At 40.6% G+C, this 27,227-nt stretch overlaps 1 protein-coding gene across 2 annotated transcripts in view; it reads right to left on the bottom strand.

The window, feature by feature from the left end:
• usp43b (ubiquitin specific peptidase 43b) overlaps window positions 1-27,227 on the bottom strand; it is a 321,262-nt gene that overhangs the window by 148,930 nt on the left and 145,105 nt on the right. For both annotated transcript variants that reach the window (XM_061884275.1, XM_061884274.1), the window contains exon 3: window positions 4,253-4,362. In XM_061884275.1, the coding sequence (XP_061740259.1) occupies window positions 4,253-4,362 (110 nt within the window). The remainder of the gene's footprint in view (window positions 1-4,252; window positions 4,363-27,227) is intronic.

The following is a 27,227-nucleotide window of genomic DNA, read 5'->3' as shown; positions in this document are numbered from 1 at the left end:
ACCTTTACCTCATGCGTGCCTGACCCCTCCTCCACATAGCACCATGAAAGGACCTTTTTCAAGTCATCTTTACGGTGGCTGTCGGGGGTGACGGTGAGGACCTGCAAGTAGTTTGTCAGGTGGACCTCCAGCTATCTGAGCCCCAGCACCATCCATCTATTATAGGGCGGAGTAAATCCCTGCAAACGGAAGCTTTGAAGGTGCCTCCGCTTTGAAACGGCCGCGATAAACTAGTGGAAAAAAAGTCTCTGGCAATGCGGGAGGGGATTGAGAGGGAAAGCAGTGCATTTTTGACGGAAGGGATTAGGAATTTTAATGAGTTTTAGGACTGTCGAAAACCTGGAGAATGCAGTCTTAATGGTGCAAGCTCCAATTGAGTTGCACTAGAGTTGTGTTTACATGTCTTACATAATCATGCTAGAGGTATCGGACTTTGCTCTGGAGTAGAACCCTAACCCATACCCCTAATCCTCGCCCTGCTGTAGAACCCTAACTCTAACCCCTAAACCTCACCCTGGAGTAGAACTCTAACACTTACCCCTAACCCTAACCCTGGCTTAGAAACCTGAAGCCCTAACCCTACTAACCCTAACCCACAAACTAAGCAAACATTTGATAATCGAAAGGGGCAATTTCATCACATATGTCATGTATTAACATTCATAATAACATGTTGCATATACATGATGTAAGTATATATGTAGTATCTAATAACATTCATAATAACATGTAATATATACATGATGTAAATATATATGTCATGTAGTAACATTCATAATAACATGTAATATATACATGATGTAAGTATATATGTAGTATCTAGTAACATTCATAATAACATGTAATATATACATGATGTAAATATATGTAGTATCTAGTAACATTCATAATAACATGTAATTTATACATGATGTAAGTATATACAGTATGTAGTATCTAGTAACATTCATAATAACATATACTGTATGCATTATGTAAGTATATATGTAGTGTCTAATAACATTCATAATAACATGTAATATGTACATGATGTAAGTATATATGTCGTGTAGTAAAATTCATAATAACATGTAATATATACATGATGTAAGTATATATGTCATGTAGTAACATTCATAACAACATGTAATATATACATGATGTAAGTATATATATAGTATCTAGTAACATTCATAATAACATGTAATATATGCATGATGTAAGTATATATGTAGTATTTAATAACATTCAAAATAACATGTAATATGTACATAATGTAAGTATATATGTCATGTAGTAACATTCATAATAACATGTAATATATACATGGTGTAAGTATATATGTAGTATCTAGTAACATTCATAATAACATGTAATATATACATGGTGTAAGTATATATGTAGTATCTAGTAACATTCATAATAACATGTAATATAATACATGATGTAAGTATTTTTTGTCTTGTAGTAACATTCATAATAATATGTAATATGTACATGATAAAAGTATTTTTTGTCTTGCAGCGCCCGATTGTAGCTGAGGTAGGCGCCAGCGCCCCATGCTACCCCGAAAGTAAATAAGCGGTAGAAAATGGATGGATGGATAGTAACATTCATAATAACATGTAATATGTACATGATGTAAGTATATATGTAGTATCTAGCAACATTCATAATAACATGTAATATATACATGATGTAAGTATATATGTCATCTAGTAACATTCAAAATAACATGTAGTATATACATGATGTAAGTATATATGTAGTATCTAGTAACATTCATAATAACATGTAATATGTACATGGTGTAAGTATATATGTAGTATCTAGTAACATTCATAACATGTACATTGCGTAAGTATATATGTCATGTAGTAACATTCATATTAACATGTAATATATACATGTTATTATGTCATGTAGTAACATTCATAATAACATGAAGTATATACATGATGTAAGTATACATGTAGTATCTAGTAACATTCATAATAACATGTAATATATACATGATGTAAGTATACATGTAGTATCTAGTAACATTCATAATAACATGTAATATATACATGATGTAAATATATAGGTCATGTAGTAACATTCATAATAACATGTAGTATATACATCATGTGAGTATATATGTCATGTACTAACATTCATAATAACATGTAATATGTACATGGTGTAAGTATATATGTAGTATCTAGTAACATACATAACATGTACATTGCGTAAGTATATATGTCATGTAGTAACATTCATAATAACATGAAGTATATACATGATATAAGTATACATGTAGTATCTAGTAACATTCATAATAACATGTAATATATACATGATGTAAATATATAGGTCATGTAGTAACATTCATAATAACATGTAGTATATACATCATGTGAGTATATATGTAGTATCTAGTAACATTCATAATAACATGTAATATATACATGATGTACGTATATACGTCATGTAGTAACATTCATAATAACATGTAATATATACATGATGTAAGTATATATGTAGTATCTAGTAACATTCCTAATAACATGTAATATGTACATGATGTAAGTATATATGTCATGTAGTAACATTCATAACAACATGTAATTTATACATGATGTAAGTATATATGTAGTATCTAGTAACATTCATAATAACATGTAATATACACATGATGTAAGTATATATGTCATGTAGTAACATTCATAATAACATGTAATATACACATGATGTAAGTATATATGTAGTATCTAATAACATTCAAAATAACGTAATATATACATGATGTAAGTATATATGTCATGTAGTAACATTCAAAATAACATGTAATATATGCATGCTGTAAGTATATATGTAGTATCTAATAACATTCAAAATAACATGTAATATATACATGATGTAAGTATATATGTCATATAGTAACATTCATAATAACATGTAATATATACATGATGTAAGTATATATGTCATGTAGTAACATTCAAAATAACATGTAATATATGCATGCTGTAAGTATATATGTAGTATCTAATAACATTCAAAATAACATGTAATATATACATGATGTAAGTATATATGTTATCTAGTAAGATTCAAAATAACATGTAATAAATATATGATGTAAGTAAATATGGCATGTTGTAACATTCATAATAACATGTAATATATACATGATGTAAGTATATTTGTAGTATCTAGTAACATTCATAATAACACGTAATCTATACATGATATAAGTATATTTGTAGTATCTAGTAACATTCATAATATGTAATATATACATGATGTAAGTATATATGTCATGTAGTAACATTCATAATAACATGTAATATATACATGATGTAAGTATATATGTAGTATCTAGTAACATTCATAATCACATGTAATATATACATGATATAAGTATATTTGTAGTATCTAGTAACAATCATAAAAACATAAAATATATACATGATGTAGGTATATATGTAGTATATAGTAACATTCATAATAACATGTAATATATACATGATGTAAGTATATTTGTAGTATCTAGTAACATTCATAATAACATGTAATCTATACATGATATAAGTATATTTGTAGTATCTAGTAACATTCATAATATGTAATATATACATGATGTAAGTATATATGTCATGTAGTAACATTCATAATAACATGTAATATATACATGATGTAAGTATATATGTAGTATCTAGTAACATTCATAATCACATGTAATATATACATGATATAAGTATATTTGTAGTATCTAGTAACAATCATAAAAACATAAAATATATACATGATGTAGGTATATATGTAGTATATAGTAACATTCATAATAACATGTTATATACATGTAGGTATATATATGTAGTAGCTAGTAACATTCATAATAACATGTAATATATACATGATGTAAATATATATGTAGTATCTAGTAACATTCATAATAACATTCACCCTTTTCTGTCTACACACTGTGTCTGCTTGTAAGTACTCTGTGTGTATGCGCTGCCCAACATGCTCCTCTGCTGGTAAAACCAGCAATGTCACGACAAGAAAATAAATTGCGAACTGATACTCTTCAAACAGAGTGTAGTACCTTTTTTGATTGGTTAGTACCACGATACTATACTAGTACCGGTATACGGGCCAACCCTAGTGTAGATAGGTCTGGAAAAGCGTGGAAATATCCACGTCTGAGCTTTAAGTCCAATATTTGGTTACGTGTCAAGTACCAGACACAAGAAAGTGGAGCTGTGATAAAGAAAGGACAACTCACTTGTACTGAGCCTGGAAATGTTCCTGGACAAAACTATGCTGGACTGTCAGCTGCTGGGCCTTGGACAGGGACAGGTCGGCATCCAGGAGGTTTTCATCTCCGACGGGAGCCTGCAGCAAACACAGTACAGTACATGACCTCAGCGTTCTGTACAGTTCTTCAGGCACGCACTTGGTCTTTTCTGGAAGTGGCGGGCGGGATCCGTGAATAAAAGAGGACAGAAAGGACGGAGATAAACACAACTCCGGGGGATGTAGCCTTCTTTAGATGTCCATCTCCTCAAGGGAGAAAGCTGGCCTTGGATCAAGACAAAAGGTGGGCAGGCAAGAATCCAAAGAGACTTTTTCTGCACTAACGACTTCAAAGTAACCACATGGTGCAACACATACAATAATGATACAATGCACACTACTCAATGGCCTTCTCATATATATATATATATATATATATATATATATATATATATATATATATATATATATATATATATATATATATATATATATATATACACATTTACTATTTTCATACAAAATGCACACCGGATTGAAAAGCGGATTAAAGGAGTCATCTTCAAGTTGCTTTCTGATGCCGTTTTGTGGGCGGTCTTATTTACGTGCCTCCACTTCGACAGCGTCTTTTCCCCGTCATCTTTGTTGTAGCGGTGTAGCGTGCAAGGACGAAAGTGCAACTCACTAGTGCAACAACAACGGCAGAAATGTGTCCCGTGAAAAACCGTCCGACCGGAACTCTCGAATAACTAAAGTTCCTTGGGTGAATAATGTAAACTCACGACACCAGTATGTTTTAGCGCTTTCATGGCAAGTCTACTGACAGATATAAGTAAGAACTTCACACTACTTTATATTAGAAATGGCAACAGCGGAGGATGAATGTCCCAAAACAAGAAGAAAGAGAAAAAGAAGAAGAATATTGACTACGGACTGTTAGAATAATCATGTGTAAGTTATCATACAACTTTTATGCTTTAAAGGTTATTGGTATAGTTATTAGCTATTGTGCTGAAATTGTACTTTTCTATCTGTGCAAGGACAAAACTTGTTGTCAGTCACAGCATATAAGGGGTTGCCTCGCCTAAGATATGTTGTTTGTCCTAGCCCGCTAACAGCCAAGGACTTCAAGGTCCTCAACGAAGATAAGACGACAGCACGCAGACAGAGCAGAGACAAGGCAATCACAAGGCCCCAGTACATTCCGTCATGTATTGTGCGTACTGGAAGCTGCTTTGCATGAAATGTGTGGCCACTCCTTTTAGAGTTGGCCTCAGTGATGTAACCAGGGACCTCCTAATTAAATAGAGGAGCATGTGGGCTGGACTTTGGAGCGCAGGTTGGTTCTGTAACTAGAGTACAGCCCAAAATGTATCTCCTCATTGAGCTAAATTTAACTCTGTCTCTACATAACTCCTTGCTTCTTGTTTGTTTAATAGATGTCATCGGTATTTGAACGTGACACGGACGCGCACAAATTTTCAGTACTTATGCAGATCCCAAATACACATCAGAAGGTACCAGAATATAAGAAAATTTGCTTTTGCATAATATAAAAACGCTAGACAATGTCAGCTTGTCACGGTTGGGTCGCATATTACTGCGTGGGTAGTTCTCCCAGGATGCAGACGGAACTCCGGATGAAGCGTGCAGGTAAGAATATGATTTATTACTCATGAATCATATCAAATACAAAAATACAGGATTCAAACAAAGACACACGCACCGATTGCACGGGGAGCAAAAAACCTAGCTCGTGCGAAAGCTTAGCATGTAAACAAGAAGCAGGAAATTATCCAACGCAACCAAAAACCGGACCAAGGGTGGGGCACAACGTGAATAAGTAGCTCTTCGATTAGTGCCCGGCAGCAGGTGAGTGTGCTGAACACTAATCAGAGGCAGGTGAAACCAGTCTGCACCCATTGCGACCAAAACACAAACCCAGGGGTGCTTGAAACGGGAACAGAGATAGTCAAAAACTAAAAACATGATCTGGGCAACGGATCATGACACTGCTAAACGCGGGAGTGAAACTCACTAGTAAAACAACAGTGGCGGAAATGTATTCCGTGAAAAACCATCCGACTGGAACTCTCTAATAACTAAAGTTCCTTGGGTGAATAATGTGAACTCACTACACCAGTATGTTTTAGTGCTTTCATGGCGAGTTTACTGACAGATATAAGTAAGAACTTTACACTACTTTATATTACAAATGGCAACAGGATGAATGTCCCATAACAAGAAGATAGAGAAAAAGAAGAAGAGTATCTACCGGTGTTGGTACGGACTACAACGGCGGCGGCGCACAAATTTACAGGACTTATGCAGATCCCAAATACACATCAGTAGGTGCCAGAATATAAGAAAAATACATTTTGCATAATATTGCAAAACAAAACGCCAGTTCATGTCTGCTTGTCACGGTTGGGTCGCATATTACTGCGTGGGTCGATCCCCCAGGATGCAGACGGAACTCTGGATGAAGCGTGCAGGTAGTATGTTTTATTACTCATAAATCATATCAAATACAAAAATAGAGGATACAAACAAAGAGACGCTGCCGATCCCACAGGGAGCAAAAGGAACTAGCTAGAGCAAAAGCTAGAAATTATCCAATGTAACTTGTGTCACGGCGTGGACTCGAACCCGCTTTTCTACAGCAGCAATTGCGAATCAGCACACCTGGCCCTGACGAGAGGGAGCGGCATAAAAGCCACCGGACCCAAGAGACTTTTGCCAGAACGTAGCCAATCTCCCTGAGTAAGCATCACGTCTGGCACCCCTCCCTCGTTCCTTGCTCGCCTTCTTTGTGCTCTTCCTCGTTCCCGTGTTTGATGTCCTTTGTGTCTTCCCTTTTGCCTGTGATCGTGTCTCGCCTCACAACCTCCTCCCGGTTCTCTGCTTGCCTCCTTCGATCCTCGACCCCCATGGTTGCCTCTCTCGAACCCCCGACTGCTTGCCTCCCTGCTGACTGCCTCTTCGCCTTGAACCCGCTTTTCTCCAGCAGCAATTGCGAATCAGCACACCAGGCCCTGACGAGAGGGAGCGGCATAAAAGCCACCGGACCCAAAAGACTTTTGCCAGAACGTAGCCAATCTCTCTGAGTAAGCATCACGTCTGGCACCCCTCCCTCGTTCCTTGCTCGCCTTCTTTGTGCTCTTCCTCGTTACCGTGTTTGATGTCCTTTGTGTCTTCCCTTTTGCCTGTGATCGTGTCTCGCCTCACAACCTCCTTCCGGTTCTCTGCTTGCTTCCCTCGATCCTCGACCCCCATGGTTGCCTCTCTCGAACCCCCGACTGCTTACCTCCCTGGTGACTGCCTCTTCGCCTTGAACCCGCTTTTCTACAGCAGCAATTGCGAATCAGCACACCTGGCCCTGACGAGAGGGAGCGGCACAAAAGCCACCGGACCCAAGAGACTTTTGCCAGAACGTAGCCAATCTCCCCGAGTAAGCATCACGTCTGGCACCCCTCCCTCGTTCCTTGCTCGCCTTCTTTGTGCTCTTCCTCGTTCCCGTGTTTGATGTCTTTTGTGTCTTCTCTGTTGCCTGTGATCGAGTTTCGCCTCAAAACCTCCTCCCGGTTCTCTGCTTGCCTCCTTCGATCCTCGACCCCCATGGTTGCCTCTCTCGAACCCCCGACTGCTTGCCTCCCTGCTGACTGCCTCTTCGCCTTGAACCCGCTTTTCTCCAGCAGCAATTGCGAATCAGCTCACCTGGCCCTGACGAGAGGGAGCGGCATAAAAGCCACCGTACCCAAGAGACTTTTCCCAGAACGTAGCCAATCTCCCTGAGTAAGCATCACGTCTGGCACCCCTCCCTCGTTCCTTGCTCGCCTTCTTTGTGCGCTTCCTCGTTCCCGTGTTTGATGTCCTTTGTGTCTTCCCTTTTGCCTGTGATCGTGTCTCGCCTCACAACCTCCTTCCGGTTCTCTGCTTGCCTCCTTCGATCCTCGACCCCCATGGTTGCCTCTCTCGAACCCCCGACTGCTTGCCTCCCTGCTGACTGCCTCTTCGCCTTGAACCCGCTTTTCTCCAGCAGCAATTGCGAATCAGCACACCAGGCCCTGACGAGAGGGAGCGGCATAAAAGCCACCGGACCCAAAAGACTTTTGCCAGAACGTAGCCAATCTCTCTGAGTAAGCATCACGTCTGGCACCCCTCCCTCGTTCCTTGCTCGCCTTCTTTGTGCTCTTCCTCGTTACCGTGTTTGATGTCCTTTGTGTCTTCCCTTTTGCCTGTGATCGTGTCTCGCCTCACAACCTCCTTCCGGTTCTCTGCTTGCTTCCCTCGATCCTCGACCCCCATGGTTGCCTCTCTCGAACCCCCGACTGCTTACCTCCCTGGTGACTGCCTCTTCGCCTTGAACCCGCTTTTCTACAGCAGCAATTGCGAATCAGCACACCTGGCCCTGACGAGAGGGAGCGGCACAAAAGCCACCGGACCCAAGAGACTTTTGCCAGAACGTAGCCAATCTCCCCGAGTAAGCATCACGTCTGGCACCCCTCCCTCGTTCCTTGCTCGCCTTCTTTGTGCTCTTCCTCGTTCCCGTGTTTGATGTCTTTTGTGTCTTCTCTGTTGCCTGTGATCGAGTTTCGCCTCAAAACCTCCTCCCGGTTCTCTGCTTGCCTCCTTCGATCCTCGACCCCCATGGTTGCCTCTCTCGAACCCCCGACTGCTTGCCTCCCTGCTGACTGCCTCTTCGCCTTGAACCCGCTTTTCTCCAGCAGCAATTGCGAATCAGCTCACCTGGCCCTGACGAGAGGGAGCGGCATAAAAGCCACCGTACCCAAGAGACTTTTCCCAGAACGTAGCCAATCTCCCTGAGTAAGCATCACGTCTGGCACCCCTCCCTCGTTCCTTGCTCGCCTTCTTTGTGCGCTTCCTCGTTCCCGTGTTTGATGTCCTTTGTGTCTTCCCTGTTGCCTGTGATCGTGTCTCGCCTCACAACCTCCTTCCGGTTCTCTGCTTGCCTCCCTCGATCCTCGACCCCCATGGTTGCCTCTCTCGAACCCCCGACTGCTTGCCTCCCTGCTGACTGCCTCTTCGCCTTGAACCCGTTTTCTCCAGCAGCAATTGCGAATCAGCACACCTGGACCTGACGAGATGGAGCGGCACAAAAGCCACCGGACCCAAGAGACTTTTGCCAGAACGTAGCCAATCTCCCTGAGTAAGCATCACGTCTGGCACCCCTCCCTCGTTCCTTGCTCGCCTTCTTTGTGCTCTTCCTCGTTCCCGTGTTTGATGTCTTTTGTGTCTTCTCTGTTGCCTGTGATCGAGTTTCGCCTCAAAACCTCCTCCCGGTTCTCTGCTTGCCTCCCTCGATCCTCGACCCCCATGGTTGCCTCTCTCGAACCCCCGACTGCTTGGCTCCCTGCTGACTGCCTCTTCGCCTTGAACCCGTTTTCTCCAGCAGCAATTGCGAATCAGCACACCTGGACCTGACGAGATGGAGCGGCACAAAAGCCACCGGACCCAAGAGACTTTTGCCAGAACGTAGCCAATCTCCCTGAGTAAGCATCACGTCTGGCACCCCACCCTCGTTCCTTGCTCGCCTTCTTTGTGCTCTTCCTCGTTCCCGTGTTTGATGTCCTTTGTGTCTTCCCTTTTGCCTGTGATCGTGTCTCGCCTCACAACCTCCTTCCGGTTCTCTGCTTGCCTCCCTCGATCCTCGACCCCCATGGTTGCCTCTCTCGAACCCCCGACTGCTTGCCTCCCTGCTGACTGCCTCTTCGCCTTGAACCCGCTTTTCTCAAGCAGCAATTGCGAATCAGCACACCAGGCCCTGACGAGATGGAGCGGCATAAAAGCCACCGGACCCAAGAGACTTTTGCCAGAACGTAGCCAATCTCCCTGAGTAAGCATCACGTCTGGCACCCCTCCCTCGTTCCTTGCTCGCCTTCTTTGTGCTCTTCCTCGTTCCCGTGTTTGATGTCCTTTGTGTCTTCCCTGTTGCCTGTGATTGTGTCTCGCCTCAAAACCTCCTCCCGGTTCTCTGCTTGCCTCCCTCGATCCTCGACCCCCATCGTTGCCTCCCTCGATCCTCGACCCCCATCGTTGCCTCCCTCGATCCTCGACCCCCATGGTTGCCTCTCTCGAACCCCCGACTGCTTGCCTCCCTGCTGACTGCCTCTTCGCCTTGAACCCGCTTTTCTCCAGCAGCAATTGTGAATCAGCACACCTGGCCCTGACGAGAAGGAGCGGCATAAAAGCCACCGGACCCAAGAGACTTTTGCCAGAACGTAGCCAATCTCCCTGAGTAAGCATCACGTCTGGCACCCCTCCCTCGTTCCTTGCTCGCCTTCTTTGTGCTCTTCCTCGTTCCCGTGTTTGATGTCCTTTGTGTCTTCCCTGTTGCCTGTGATTGTGTCTCGCCTCAAAACCTCCTCCCGGTTCTCTGCTTGCCTCCCTCGATCCTCGACCCCCATCGTTGCCTCCCTCGATCCTCGACCCCCATCGTTGCCTCCCTCGATCCTCGACCCCCATTGTTGCCTCTCTCGAACCCCCGACTGCTTGCCTCCCTGCTGACTGCCTCTTCGCCTTGCCCCTTGGATTCAGCGAAATATTCACAAAACATCAACTCATCAAGGGTTTCAGTAAACCTGGTAAACCGCAGTTCTGCCTTGGTGTAGCCTCCTTCCCTTTGCCTGGTACACAACAGGTTGCATCAAGCAGACAAGGAAACCGGACCAAGTGTGGGGCACAACGTGAATAAGTAGCTCTTCGATTAGTGCCCGGCAGCAGGTGAGTGTGCCTGAACACTAATCAGAGGCAGGTGAATCCAGTCTGCACCCATGGCGACCAAAACACAAACCCAGGGGTGCTTAAAACGGAAACTAATAGGTGCCAATTCGCGGTCCTTATACAAACGAGTCCAAACCCTAGCCGAGTCATACCGAAGGCTGTAAAAAAAGGGAGCCATTACCTCCCTGCGTGGCACTCGGAATTAAGGGATGGAATAGGGGGTTAAATCAGCAAAAATGATTCCCGGTCGTGGCCACCGCTGCTGCTCACTGCTCCTGTCAGAATGATTGTATCTAACTTATCGCAAAACTTTGTGTTACATTGAGTTCAGCTCGCCCTGCGAGAGGACAAATGCTGTCTTTGATCCTACCGAGCAAAAGGCTTGTAAAACTCCACTCTGCAGAATGGGAAGTAACATGAAGGTGTTGTGTTTCTTTGATGTTTTGTAATCCACAGAGAGATTTTGTCTTCACCCGAGATCTACAAAGCGGAGAGGAAGCAGTGCCTGACTCCCCTCCGGGGACCTCTATTTTGAATGGTTTTATGACCTTATCTTTGAACTGTTTTGTAACAAAGGCGATGGCTGTTTATGACCCCCCCGTAGAAACAGCTGTTGCCAATGTAATCAGGGAAAGTCCAAATAATCTTTTGTCGAAGCGTGGTGAAACTCTACATGAATACAGGTGTACATTTTTCTCCTCAATTGAGCTAAAATGAATTTAGTCTCTGTTTAATTCCTTGCTTCTTGTCTTGTTTAATAGTTGTCATCAGTGTTTGAACCTGACAGCCCCCCTCACCTCCCAGAGGGTGATCAAGGGTAATGCAGAGAATAATTTGCCACACCTAATGTGTGTGTGACAATCATTGCTACTTCAACTTTACTAGTGTCATCTTGCAGTGTTCACATATCGTTTATGTGTGACTGCCAGCTACAGGTCACACTTATCATTACACCATGTACCAAAGAAAATTGCTTCGAGGTCATTAAGTCCAACCAGAATCATTCCGTATTTCAGGCGCACTGTGGTAAAAGGCGCACTGTCGAAATTCGGGAATATGAAAGAATTTTAAGTGCGCCTTATAGTCCGAAAAATACGGTAGTCACAATCCAATGTGAAAGTGCATGGATGCCAGAGGTTGTGTAAAAAGACGCTTTTCTTCCGCACAAACACCATGTATGCCATCTGTGGGGGGAGATGTTGCCAGCGCTGCCTGTAGGAGCAAAGGTCACCGCCTCTGTCCATGGTGTTGAGGACAGAGCACCATCAGACGGGGGCGTGGCAGTGCTGACGGCGAGACATAGCCGGCAGGTGATTCGATTTCACAGGGGGTACGTGTTAATCTAATCAGCTGTTGTCTTTTAACAGTAAGCGGCAGGGAGCAGGACGAGAGAGAGGATACGGACGTGACTGGAAAGTCGCCTCCTGCTAGAGAGAGGCTTTGATAAAAACCTGTGTGCATTAAAACTTTGTTCAAAACGGCACGCTTGGCTCCTGTGAAGTGTCTAGTCAGTGGGACCGCTAGGAAGCGACTTCCACACCATCTGTAGTCCCCCGTGTAAAAGTCGGGTCCTTGAGTACACATTAAGTTATTATCAGTGCCACTTTTCAGGGCCCAACACACGATGCCATTGTTTCCAGGCCAACGGAGCTAAAAGGAGGTTTAGAATCTCCATAGAGGCAAAAGGGGGAAGACCTTTGCAGTTCACCTCCGTGTCCAATCTAGCCTTGCAGGAGTAGTCAAGCTACGCCAAACGCCAAGGACAGAAACCTGACCTTCTCCCTGCACACGGCTTCATCAGCCTTTCTTCTCCTTCTAGGCTTTTTCCAAGGAATTCTCTCAAGATGTCAGAAAATGCAAAATGGGAGCCTCAGTCAATCAGTCAATGAACCAATCTATCAAAACTTGACTGAGAAAAGCGCTTTTCAATCATTAAAAAAATGGTACACAAAAAGCTTTACAGACATAAAAACAATGGCCAATGTCATCAATAACATGTTAACACAGTTGAATGCGTGTCTGAATACAGAGGGGCCGGGGGGGGGAACACTATGACTGCACCAGGAGGTCACCAGACCACGGCCACAAGGCGCCCTCACGGCCAGGGCGGAAATAATCACTCATGCAGGGGGCGAGCAAAAACAATAAAGCATGTAAAATAGCAAAAACCATGAGTAAGAATAAAAGATAAAAGATACGATTAAAACACATTATGAAGACAAAAAAATAATATAAATAATATATAAACACACACATAATATACACACATCCATCCATCCATTTTCTACCGCTTATTCCCTTTCGGGGTCGCGGGGGGCGCTGGCGCCTATCTCAGCTACGATCGGGCGGAAGGCGGGGTACACCCTGGACAAGTCGCCACCTCATCGCAGGGCCAACACAGATAGACAGACAACATTCACACTCACATTCACACACTAGGGACCATTTAGTGTTGCCAATCAACCTATCCCCAGGTGCATGTCTTTGGAAGTGGGAGGATACGTACATACATACATTTATACACACACAAACACATATATACATATATACATATATATATATATATACATATATATATATATATATATATATATATATACATATATATATATAATTCATATATATATACACATACATGTGTAAACATATATATATATACATATTATGCATATATATAAGTATATGTATGGATATATATATATATAAATAAATATATACATATATATATACAGATATACACACATATTTATATATATCCATACATATACACACATACATATACACACACATATATATATATATATATATATATATATATATATATATATATATATATATATACACACATATATACACACATATACATATATATATATATATATATAATATATATATATATATATATATATATATATATATATATATATATATATATATATATATATATATATATATATTTATATATATATATACACACATATATACACACGTATATAAGTATATGTATGAATATTGTCACACCGCGGTGAGGGAAGTCTTGTCTTGGTTTTTCTTTCTTGTGGTTTACGCATTTTATTTTGAAAAGCTACCCTCTTGTTTCAGATCACTGGCCCTTCCTTTTGTGTCACCAGTCTGACGTCATCCCTGATCCCTGATTGTTTCCACCTGTTTCCCATCAAACTCATATCCTATTTAAGCTCACGCCTCCTCTTGTCCTGTGCCAGATCGTCTTGTCTAACGTGCCTTTCTAGTGTCCATGAAAACCTATATATACACTTACACATACAAACATACACATATATATATACACATATATACAAATATATAAATACATATATATACACATATATACGTTAATATATATATATATATATACATACACACACATACATATATATATATGCACAAACACACACATATATATATATATATATATATATATATATATATATATATATATATATATATATATATATATATACATATATATATGTATGGAGCTATATACATATACACATATATATATATATATATGTATATATATATATATATACAGATGTACATATATATACAGAAATACACACATATTTATACATACATATACTTATCTATCTATCTATCTATCTATCTATCTATCTATATATATATATATATATATATATATATATATATATATATATATATATATATATATATATGATAAAAAATATTGATGTTATCATTGTATTATCGAGTAAATACGCTCTTGTACTTGGTATCATTACAGTGGATGTCAGGTGTAGATCCACCCATGACATTTGTTTACATTGTGACGCCTTTGAGCTATTGTATCCTCCTATGGTGTGTAGTGAAGCATGTTTAGCTATTTCTCGTCTTCCAGTGTAAGAAACTCACTTTATTTGTCGCCATGGAGGCCAGGATTAGTGATTTAGAAGTAGCTAAAACACTGTGGATGGATGTTAGCCGCAGGTCTTAAAGCAGCTCTTCCTGAGGGTGTTTCAGTGTTATAACTTCTCCTTTATCTTGACTTTTTACACCAAAATGCGTCCATTCTCCCTTTTCTGTCTACACACTGTGTCTGCTTGTAAGTACTCTGTGTGTGTGCACTGCCCAAAATGCTCCTCTGCTCCTGAAAACCAGCAATGTCATACGGTGGACGGGTACTTTTCAAACGGAGTATAGTACCGTTGTTGATTCATTAGTACTGCAATACTATACTAGTACCGCTATGCCGTACAACCACACTGCCAACCTTTCACCCAAGTTCCCATCTTTTTTTTGTTTCCAATTGTTCACACTTTACGTCCCTGCTTTTGATCCCGCGGTGGATTCCAGACTTATCTAGGTGGTGATAAGAAGGGAACAGTGGGCCCAGTGTTGGTCTTATCACTTGTGAAGGACTCATGGCCAGCTCTGCCCCGTAAATAAAGTGTGAGGTGTGTGTTCACGGGACGTGTTCCGTGGGCATCAGGCCAGGCTGATAAGGCCTCGCACATCTAAAAGGATGACGGACGCATCTAAAGTCACAACCGACGGCTTTGTCTGCTGCTTGTCTGAGAGCTTTCCTTGTCCAGTGAGGCTGCTAGAACAGACGTCACCTCCAGTGAAACAGCGACCCACGTGTTTGAAATTGAGTATAAACATTGGCATCTACAAAAATGGTAACAATAAGGTCACACGGCAACAACTGTACGTGATTAAATGTCATCCATCCATTCCGGACTATATATATGTTTGTATGTATATACAGTGGGGCAAAAAAGTATTTAGTCAGCCAGCGATTGTGCAAGTTCTCCCACTTAAAATGATGACAGAGGTCTGTAATTTTCATCATAGGTACACTTCAACTGTGAGAGACAGAATGTGGGGAAAAAAAACAGGGATTCATATTGTAGGAATTTTAAAGAATTATTTAGTAAATTATGGTGGAACATAAGTAAGCAATAAGTTCTATCTTGGTTTCAACTGACCACATGACATTCTCCCAATCCTCTGCTGTATCATCCATGTATCCATTTTGGTATAAACTCAACTGGTGGTGTTTGGAGGAAGAAGAATACTGAGTTGCATCCCAAGAACACCATACCTACTGTGAAGCATGGGGGTGGAAACATCATGCTTTGGGGCTGTTTTTCTGCTAAGGGGACAGGACGATTGATCTGTGTTAAGGAAAGAATGAATGGGGCCATGTATCCTGAGATTTTGAGCCAAAACCTCCTTCCATCAGTGAGAGCTTTGAATGGTTGACTAAATACTTATTTTCCACCATCATTTATGAATAAATTATTTAAAATTCCTACAATGTGTATTCCTGGATTTTTTTCCCACATTCTGTCTCTCACAGTTGAAGTGTACCTATGATGAAAATTACAGACCTCTGTCATCATTTTAAGTGGGAGAACTTGCACAATCGGTGGCTGACTAAATACTTTTTTGCCCTACTGTATATATATATATATATATACATATATATGTGTGTGTGTATATGTATGTGTATACATATGTATTTGCATATATATATATATATACACATATATATATATATATATATATATATATATATATGTATATACTGTATGTATATAATGTATGTTAAGTGTGTAACTGTACGTGTATTTGTATTGAACCGTTTTGGTACGGGGGTTTCAGTTCGGTTCACAGGTGAACTGAACGACACGGACATATAAGTAGCGCACCGCACGTTGTGTAAACAATGCACACCGAGGCACCATGTATTGATTTACGTGGACCCCGACTTAAACAAGTTGAAAAACTTATTCGGGTGTTACCATTTAGTGGTCAATTGTACGGAATATGTACTGTACTGTGCAATCTACTAATAAAAGTTTCAATCAAGCAAAAAAACAACAACACACGGCATGCTAGCAACGACCGGGCTATGATAGACTGACCACACCTCCTCTTTTCACCGGATATGTCCTCTTTCGCGGGGCTGTCCGGGTGGAGTTTCTTAAATGCCTCAAATGTCCGGCATTTTAAGTTATGGTTGCGTGTATTTTCAATGTACGTTCAGGGTTAGGAAGGGGTTCAAAAACAAACATTGTGCGCGCAGCAGCATTGGTGAGGGAGGGGCAGAGACAGAGAGAGCGAGAGAATTATGATAAACGCACATTCGTCTCCAGGCTCTGCTTTTTATCCGTAGATTTATCCGATTTTATTTTTCATTATCTATAGCAGGGGTGTCAAAAGTGTGCCATGGAGGCCATTTGCAGCACACAGCTAATGTTTTAAAAAGGCCCAAGGCACATTCTAAAAAAAATATTAAAATAAACAAAAGTGAAATAAAAAATCTTAAAGGCTAATTTAGAAAAACTTGCAACGTTTACTAATAAATAAAGCTGTTTTTTTTTTTTCAAACTGTCATTGTTTAAAACATAATATTGAATCAAAACCAATGTTATTATGAATTATTGACCTATCCAAGTTTCCCATTACTTCACATCAAATATTACACTAAGAAAATTTTTTGGGGTGGAAGATTTAGCAAATTTGTTAAATAAGTAATCAAAAAATGGATTTTTTGTTTATTTCTTACTGTACCGAAAATGAACCGAACCGTGACCTCTGAACCAATGGACGTACCGAACTGAAATTTTTGTCTACCGTTACACCCCTAATATATATATATATATATATATATATATATGCATATATATATATATATATATATATATATATATATATATATATATATATAATGTACACATACATACATATATTTAGACTTAGAGACTTCCTTTTATCGTCATTTATATTTGAACTTTACAGTACCGATAAGAACAAAATTGTGTTGAATTAGCTCATGGTAGTGCGGGATAAAAGAGCAATAAGGTGCAGATATAAACCAATAGATGACTTTACAGATACGTGAATAAATATGCACGACTGTCTTATTCTCCGGCAAAGCAGGTGTGTTGTGATTGACGATACGTTTGTCACACTATCATAATTATTTGTTCATGACTAAGAGCGCATTTGTAAGTTAATTAATAAATAAATAGATGTGAAACCCTGACGTGTGCCATGTGTCTTTGCAGACTGCAGGAGGAAAGAAAGGAGAGAAAATTCTATTCAACATTGTCCTTTTTTTCTATCAATTATGTAAATTCCAATCATCGTCTTTGTCTCAATGGTAGAATATTATTCCATTTTAATCAGCTAATCAAAATTATATTTCCCGGTGTCAGTAAGGACAGGATGTATGCTGACGTGTGTGTATGGTGGCCGAGCAAAACCACGGAGCCACATGAAGACATTCATGTACAGTAGCTAATATTCAAGGACTTGTCTGGCTCTGCTGAGTCTATAATCCAGCAGGGAGGCCATGAGGTGCACCCAGGAAATGAAATCCCTCACCCAGCGTGCTGTAATTGATTTCTGGGATTTAGATAAATGACAGCGATGCAGTGAGTGGTAAGTCGGAGCCCGGCTGCTGGCTGCGTCATCAGGAGGCCAGGGTTCAGAGAAATGGAGCGATCAGGAGAGCCAGCACTTTTTGTGCAGATCCTTGGTACGAACCAGACTGCAGTCGGGGAAAGGAGACTTTAAACTGGCATGCCTGGACAATTATTTACACTACGTCTCTATTTCACAACTGTACATTTATTTACTGGCAGCACGGTGGAGGAGGGGTTAGTGCGTCTGCCTCACAATACGAAGGTCCTGAATAGTCCTGGGTTCAATCCCAGGCTCGGGATCTTTCTGTGTGGAGTTTGCATGTTTTCCCCGTGAATGCGTGGGTTCCCTCCGGGTACTCCGGCTTCCTCCCACTTCCAAAGACATGCACCTGGGGATAGGCCCCTCCCACCTCTAAAGACATGCACCTGGGGATAGGCCCCTCCCACCTCCAAAGACAAGCACCTGGGGATAGGCTCCTCCCACCTCTAAAGACATGCACCTGGGGATAGGTGCCTCCCACCTCCAAAGACATGCACCTGGGGATAGGCCCCTCCCACCTCCAAAGACATGCACCTGGGGATAGGCTCCTCCCACCTCCAAAGACATGCACCTGGGGATAGGCCCCTCCCACCTCCAAAGACAAGCACCTGGGGATAGGCTCCTCCCACCTCCAAAGACATGCACCTGGGGATAGGTTGATTGGCAACACTAACTTTGCCCTAGTGTGTGAATGTTGTCCGTCTATCTGTGTTGGCCCTGCGATGGGGTGGCGACTTGTCCAGGGTGTACCCGCCTTCCGCTCGATTGTAGCTGAGATAGGCACCAGTGCCCCCTCCGCGACCCCAAAGGGAATAAGCGGTACAAAATGGATGGATGGGTGGTATTTATTTCCACTACATCTGTATTTCCCAACTGTCCACTGTAAAAATGTATCTCAAGTTGTGCAATTTGACATTTAAGCATTTTTATAGACAAGTAGAATTTTTTTCTCACATACATACATTGTATATACACACCTATACAGTACCTATGTACACACACACACACACACACACACAGACACACACACACACACACACACACACATATATATATATATATATATATATATATATATATATATATATATATATATATGTGTGTATGTGTGTACATAGGTACTGTATAGGTGTGTATATATAAATATATTTATGTATATATATATGTACACGTGTGTATATAGGTAATATAGGTATATATACATACATATACAGTACCTATATACACACGTGTACATATACACACACACACACACACACACACATATACACACACACATATACATACTTATATACAAACCCTGTTTCCATATGAGTTGGGAAATTGTGTTAGATGTAAATATAAACAGAATACACTGATTTGCAAATTCTTTTCCAACACATATTCAGTTGAATGCACTACAAAGACAAGATTTTTGTTGTTCAAACTCGACCTTTTTTTTTTTTTTGCAAATAATAATCAACTTAGAATTTAATGGCTGCAACACATGCCAAAGTAGTTGGGAAAGGGCATGTTCACCACTGTGTTACATCACCTTTTCTGTTAACAACACTCAATAAAAGTTCGGGAACTGAGGAAACTAATTGTTGAAGCTTTGAAAGTGGAATTCTTTCCCATTCTTGTTTTATGTAGAGCTTCAGTCGTTCAACAGTCCGGGTCTCCGCTGTCGTATTTTACGCTTCATAATGCGCCACACATTACATGGTTAGATATCACTTTAAAAAAATATATATATATATGCGAAAAACCTGATTAGGTGTCCGATGTAAACAGAGTCTAACAGGGAAGTGATATCTACTGTGTGTTGGTGTCTTGCCAGATGTTGTATTTTGTATAAATACAGAATATGCATCCCTGCTGTAGGAGCACTTGCACTCAGAGGAGGAGCTACACTTCCATGGTTAGAATTCACTTTAAAAAAATAATATCTGAACTGTCTCACTTGAGGGCCAAAACACCTGATTAGGCGTCAGGTGTAAACGGAGCCTAACAGGTAAGTGAAAACATAACAAAAAATGCCTACTGTGTGTTGGTGTCTGGCCAGAATTTGCATCCCTGCTGTAGGAGCACTTGCATTCAGAGGAGGAGCTACACTTCCATGGTTAGAATTCACCTAAAAAAATATATATCTGAACTGTGTCACTTGAGGGCCACAGTTCAGGTGTAAACGGAGCCTAACAGGTAAAAGAAAACATAACAAAAAATGCCTACTCTGTTTTGGTGTCTTGCCAAATTTTGCATAAATACATAATATGCATCCCTGCTGTAGGAGCACTTGCATTCAGAGGAGGAGCTACACTTCCATGGTTGGAATTCACTTTAAAAAAATCATATCTGAACTGTGTCACTTGAGGGCCAAAACACCTGATTAGGTGTCAGGTGTAAACGGAGCCTAACAGGTAAGAGAAAACATAACAAAAAATGCCTACTGTGTGTTGGTGTCTTGCCAGATTTTGTATAAATACATAATATGCATCCCTGCTGTAGGAGCACTTGCATTCAGAGGAGGAGCTACACTTCCATGGTTAGAATTCACTTAAAAAAAAATATCTGAACTGTGTCACCTGTGGGCCAAAAAACCTGATTAGGTGTCTGATGTAAACAGAGCCTAACAGGAAAGTGATTTTGATTTATTGATTGATACTTTTATTAGTAGATTGCACAGTTCAGTACATATTCCGTACAATTGACCACTAAATGGTAACACCCGAATACGTTTTTCAACTTTTTTAAGTTGGGGTCCACGTTAAATATGATATCTACTGTGTTTTGGTGTCTTGCCAGATTTTGCATAAATACAGAATTTGCATCCCTGCTGTAGGAGCACTTGCATTCAGAGGAGGAGCTACACTTCCATGGTTAGATATCACTTTAAAAATATATATATATCCGAACTGTGTCACCTGTGGGCCAAAAAACCTGATTAGGTGTCTGATGTAAACAGAGCCTAACAGGGAAGTGATATCTACTGTGTGTTGGTGTCTTGCCAGATGTTGTATTTTAAATAAATACAGAATATGCATCCCTGCTGTAGGAGCACTTGCATTCAGAGGAGGAGCTACACTTCCATGGTTAGAATTCACTTAAAAAAATATATATCTGAACTGTGTCACTTGAGGGCCACAGTTCAGGTGTAAACGGAGCCTAACAGGTAAGAGAAAACATAACAAAAAATGCCTACTCTGTGTTGGTGTCTTGCCAAATTTTGCATAAATACAGAATATTCATCCCTGCTGTAGGAGCACTTGCACTCAGAGGGGGAGCTACACTTCCATGGTTAGAATTCACTTAAAAAAAAATATATCTGAATTGTGTCACCTGAGGGCAAAAATTACCTGATTAGGTGTCAGGTGTAAACGGAGCCTAACAGGTAAGTGAAAACATAACAAAAAATGCCTACTGTGTGTTTGTGTCTTGCCAGATTTTGCATCCCTGCTGTAGGAGCACTTGCCTTCAGAGGAGGAGCTACACTTCCATGGTTAGAATTCACTTTAAAAAAATAATATCTGAACCGTGTCACTTGAGGGCCAAAACACCTGATTAGGTGTCTGGTGTAAACAGAGCCTAACAGGGAAGTGATTTTGATTTATTGATTGATACTTTTATTAGTAGATTGCACAGTACAGTACATATTCCGTACAATTGACCACTAACTGGTAACACCCGAATAAGTTTTTCAACTTGTTTAAGTCGGGGTCCACGTTAAATATGATATCTACTGTGTGTTGGTGTCTTGCCAGACATTGTATTTTGTATAAATACAGAATATGCATCCCTGCTGTAGGAGCACTTGCACTCAGAGGAGGAGCTACACTTCCATGGTTAGAATTCACTTTAAAAAAAAATATCTGAACTGTGTCACTTGAGGGCCACAGTTCAGGTGTAAACGGAGCCTAACAGGTAAGTGAAAACATAACAACAACAAATGCCTACTGTGTGTTGGTGTCTGGCCAGATTTTGCATAAATACAGGATTTGCATCCCTGCTGTAGGAGCACTTGCATTCAAAGGAGGAGCTACACTTCCACGGTTAGATATCACTTTAAAAAAAATATCAGAACTGTGTCACTTGAGGGCCAAAAAACCTGATTAGGTGTCTGGTGTAAACAGACACAGGTAAGTGATATCTACTGTGTGTTGGTGTCTTGCCAGATTTTGTATTTTGTATAAATACAGAATATGCATCCCTGCTGTAGGAGCACCTGCATTCAGAGGAGGAGCTACACTTCCATGGTTAGAATTCACTTAAAAAAAAAATATCTGAACTGTGTCACTTGAGGGCCACAGTTCAGGTGTAAACGGAGCCTAACAGGTAAGAGAAAACATGACAAAAATGCCTACTCTGTGTTTGTGTCTTGCCAGATTTTGCATAAATACAGAATTTGCATCCCTGCTGTAGGAGCACTTGCATTTAGAGGAGGAGCTACACTTCCACGGTTAGATATCACTTAAAAAATATCCGAACTGTGTCACTTGAGGGCCAAAAAAAACCTGATGAGGTGTCTGGTGTAAACGGAGCCTAACAGGTAAGAGAAAACATGACAAAAGTGCCTACTCTGTGTTTGTGTCTTGCCAGATTTTGCATAAATACAGAATTTGCATCCCTGCTGTAGGAGCACTTGCATTCAGAGGAGGAGCTACACTTCCACGGTTAGATATCACTTAAAAAATATCCGAACTGTGTCACTTGAGGGCCAAAAAAAACCTGATGAGGTGTCTGGTGTAAACAGAGCCTAACAGGGAAGTGATTTTGATTGATTGATTGATACTTTTATTAGTAGATTGCACAGTACAGTACATATTCCGTACAATTGACCACTAAATGGTAACACCCCAATAAGTTTTTCAACTTGTTTAAGTCGGGGTCCACGTTAAATATGATATATACTGTGTGTTGGTGTCTTGCCAGACATTGTATTTTGTATAAATACAGAATATGCATCCCTGCTGTAGGAGCACTTGCACTCAGAGGAGGAGCTACACTTCCATGGTTAGAATTCACTTAAAAAAAATAATATCTGAACCGTGTCACTTGAGGGCCAAAACACCTGATTAGGTGTCAAGTGTAAACGGAGCCTAACAGGTGAGTGAAAACATAACAAAAAATGCCTACTGTGTGTTTGTGTCTTGCCAGATTTTGCATAAATACAGAATTTGCATCCCTGCTGTAGGAGCACTTGCATTCAGAGGAGGAGCTACGCTTCCACGGTTAGATATCACTTTAAAAAAAAAAATATCTGAATTGTGTCACCTGAGGGCAAAAATTACCTGATTAGGCGTCAGGTGTAAACGGAGCCTAACAGGTAAGTGAAAACATAACAAAAAATGCCTACTGTGTGTTGGTGTCTTGCCAGATTTTGCATAAATACAGAATATTCATCCCTGCTGTAGGAGCACTTGCTTTCAGAGGAGGAGCTACACTTCCATGGTTAGAATTCACTTAAAAAAAAAAAATATCTGAATTGTGTCACCTGAGGGCAAAAATTACCTGATTAGGTGTCAGGTGTAAACGGAGCCTAACAGGTAAGTGAAAACATAACAAAAAATGCCTACTGTGTGTTGGTGTCTGGCCAGATTTTGCATAAATACAGGATTTGCATCCCTGCTGTAGGAGCACTTGCATTCAGAGGAGGAGCTACGCTTCCACGGTTAGATATCATTTAAAAAAAATATCCGAACTGTGTAACTTGAGGGCCAAAAAAACCTGATGAGGTGTCTGGTGTAGACTCAGCCTAACAGGTAAGTGAAAACCGACTCCGATCGATCAATAAGCTATCATTTAAAGCTCAGATTTCCACAGAGAAAAGATGATGATGAGACAAGAAGAGGAAGCTCTTAATCGTCCTTGCACAAGGACAATGGTCTCTAAAAAAAAGTGATAGCCAGTTTATTTGACGTGTTAGCTAAAGCACCACAATAATCAAATGATAATTAGGCGGGGGATAAAAACTAATGCTCTCTAATCCCCCAAGTGGGGTTCAATGTTATTAAAAGACTATTTTGTCCGTCTTGGAAAGCGTTTAGTCCTGAAACATCCCAGCATGCCACTCCTGCTCCTCGAATAAAAGGCGACTCCTGGACACCCGTCCTTCAACATGAGAGCTCTAAATCTCACCAAATGAACGGTGCACTCTGTCCCACTGTGGAGCTCCTCAATAATTCACCTCAAAAACTGTTGCTGGGACTGATTCAAAGAGTATATATCCTCAAAGAGTCGGTCCGCTACTAAAAACCCCGAAAGTAACCCCAACCCCCTCCCCTCCTTTCGCAGAGCACCTGCCTCATCCTCTTTATGACGGGGAGTCAGACAGCAGGAGTCTTCCCAGTAATGGCATGGAGGTGAATAATTCAAAGACGCGGTGGAAACACGGAGACAGGAATATAGTGGGGTGATTGAGGATGGGACTGAACGGAAGAGACATTAGGTGAGGCGTAAAGAGACTTCAAACGGGCTTTATGTCCACCGACGCACTTACGATTGTGCTTGTTGAGTGGGGGGAGAGTCAAAAGTGCGACTGTAAGACCTATTAATTATGGACGGTCAAGTGCTCCTCACCACTACACGAAACGTACACAGGAACAATATTGGCACTGGAAATGTTCATCGTTGAAACGTCAGTCTATTATTCTCCAGAATCTGATTTCTTGGACATTCTTCCGAGAATATGAATGATAACACAAAAAAATTTCTTCCACTCATGCTTAATGGTTGTGTGAAGCTATTTATTGGCAAACAACTATGTGTACTACTTTTAAATCTAAATGACAAAAGAAAGTACCCAAATGACCAATGATCAAAGGTTTACATACCCCAGTTACTTTGATCTGTTAACATGCACAAAAGTTGACACAAACAGGTTTGAATGCTAATCAAGGTTCCAATCCTCACCTGTGACCTGTTTGTTTCTCAATAATGTGTGTGTATAAAAGGTCAGTGAGTTTCTGGGCTTCTGACAGACCATTGCATCTTTCATCCAGTGCTGCACGGATGTTTCTAGATTCTGAGTCATAGAGAAGGCAAAATAATTGTCAAAGGATCTGCGAGAAAAGGTAATTGAACTGCATAAAAACTGCAGGGAATTGAGAATGCCAATCAGCCGTGTTCAAACGCTGATTAAGAAGTAGAAAATGAGGGATTCGGGTAGACCAGCAAAGAGTTAAGCCACAACTGCCAGGAAAATTGTTCGAGATGCAAAGAAAAATCCACACATAACTTCAGCTGGAATACAGGACTCTCTGAAAAGTTGTGGTGCGGCTGTTTCAAGATGCAAAAAAAGGAGGCACTTGACGAAAAATGGGCTGCATGGTCGAGTGGCCAAAAAGTAAAATTTTGGTGTCATCACTCTAAATTGCTTTGTTCCAGAAGTTGTGAGGCTTGTCTCTGAGCTGTTTGGCGTAATGTAAGCGGGGTACTTTGTGACATTTGCGCAGAAATGGCTTTCTTCTGGCGACTCAACCATGCAGCCCATTTTTCTTCAAATTATCCCAGCGTATGTAAACTTATGAGCACGACTGTATAGGTATACGTACACACACCCGCATATATATATATATGTTTCGCAGGTTTCCATGCTCATCAGGGGATTTTATTTAAGATTAAAATCCCCTGACGAGCTGGGAAACCTGTTTGTCAGTGGAAACTTACACCCCGGCAAGGTTGGGAGAGTGGCCGTTCCAGCAATCTGAGGGTTCCTGGTTCAATCCCCACCTTCTACCATCCTCGTCACGTCCGATGTGTCTTTGAGCAAGACACTTCACCCTTGCTCCTGATGGGTCCTGGTTAGCGCCGCGCATGGCAGCTACCGCCATCAGTGTGTGAATGTGTGTGTGAATGGGTGAATGTGGAAATAGTGTCAAAGCGCTTTGAGTACCTTAAAAAGGTATATATGCGCTATACTAGTACAACCCATTTACCATTTACTATATATATATATATATATATATATATACATCCATCCATCCATTCCTACCGCTTATTCCCTTTCGGGGTCGCGGGGGGCGCTGGCGCCTATCTCAGCTACAATCGGGCGGAAGGCGGGGTACACCCTGGACAAGTCGCCACCTCATCGCAGGGCCAACACAGATAGACAGACATCATTCACACTCACATTCACACACTAGGGCCAATTTAGTGTTGCCAATCAACTTATCCCCAGGTGCATGTCTTTGGAGGTGGGAGGAAGCCGGAGTACCCGGAGGGAACCCACGCATTCACGGGGAGAACATGCAAACTCCACACAGAAAGATCCTCAGCCTGGAATTGAACCCAGGACTGCAGGACCTTTGTATTGTGAGGCAGACGCACTAACCCCTCTGCCACCGTGAAGCCCCCATATGTATATATGTATATATATATGTATATATGTATATATATATATATATATATATATATATATATATATATACATATATATATATATATATATATATATATACATATATATATATATATATATATACATATACATACATATATATATATATATACATGTATGTATATATATATATATATACATACATACATACATACATACATACATACATACATATATATATATATATATATATATATATATTAGAGATGCACGGTTTGCGGTCTCATCCGCGGAGTCCGCGGATAAACCGCGGGTCGGGCGGGTGACATGACGAAAAAATATATATATATCTATATATATATATATATATATATATATATATATATATATATATATGTATATATATATATATATATATACATATATATATATATATACATATATATAT

The sequence above is a fragment of the Nerophis ophidion genome, linkage group LG23 (assembly GCF_033978795.1).
Source record: "Nerophis ophidion isolate RoL-2023_Sa linkage group LG23, RoL_Noph_v1.0, whole genome shotgun sequence".
NCBI classification, from domain to species: Eukaryota; Metazoa; Chordata; class Actinopteri; order Syngnathiformes; family Syngnathidae; genus Nerophis; species Nerophis ophidion.
The sequence above is the reverse complement of the archived record's forward strand: the minus strand, read 5'-3'. Positions and strand labels throughout refer to the sequence as shown.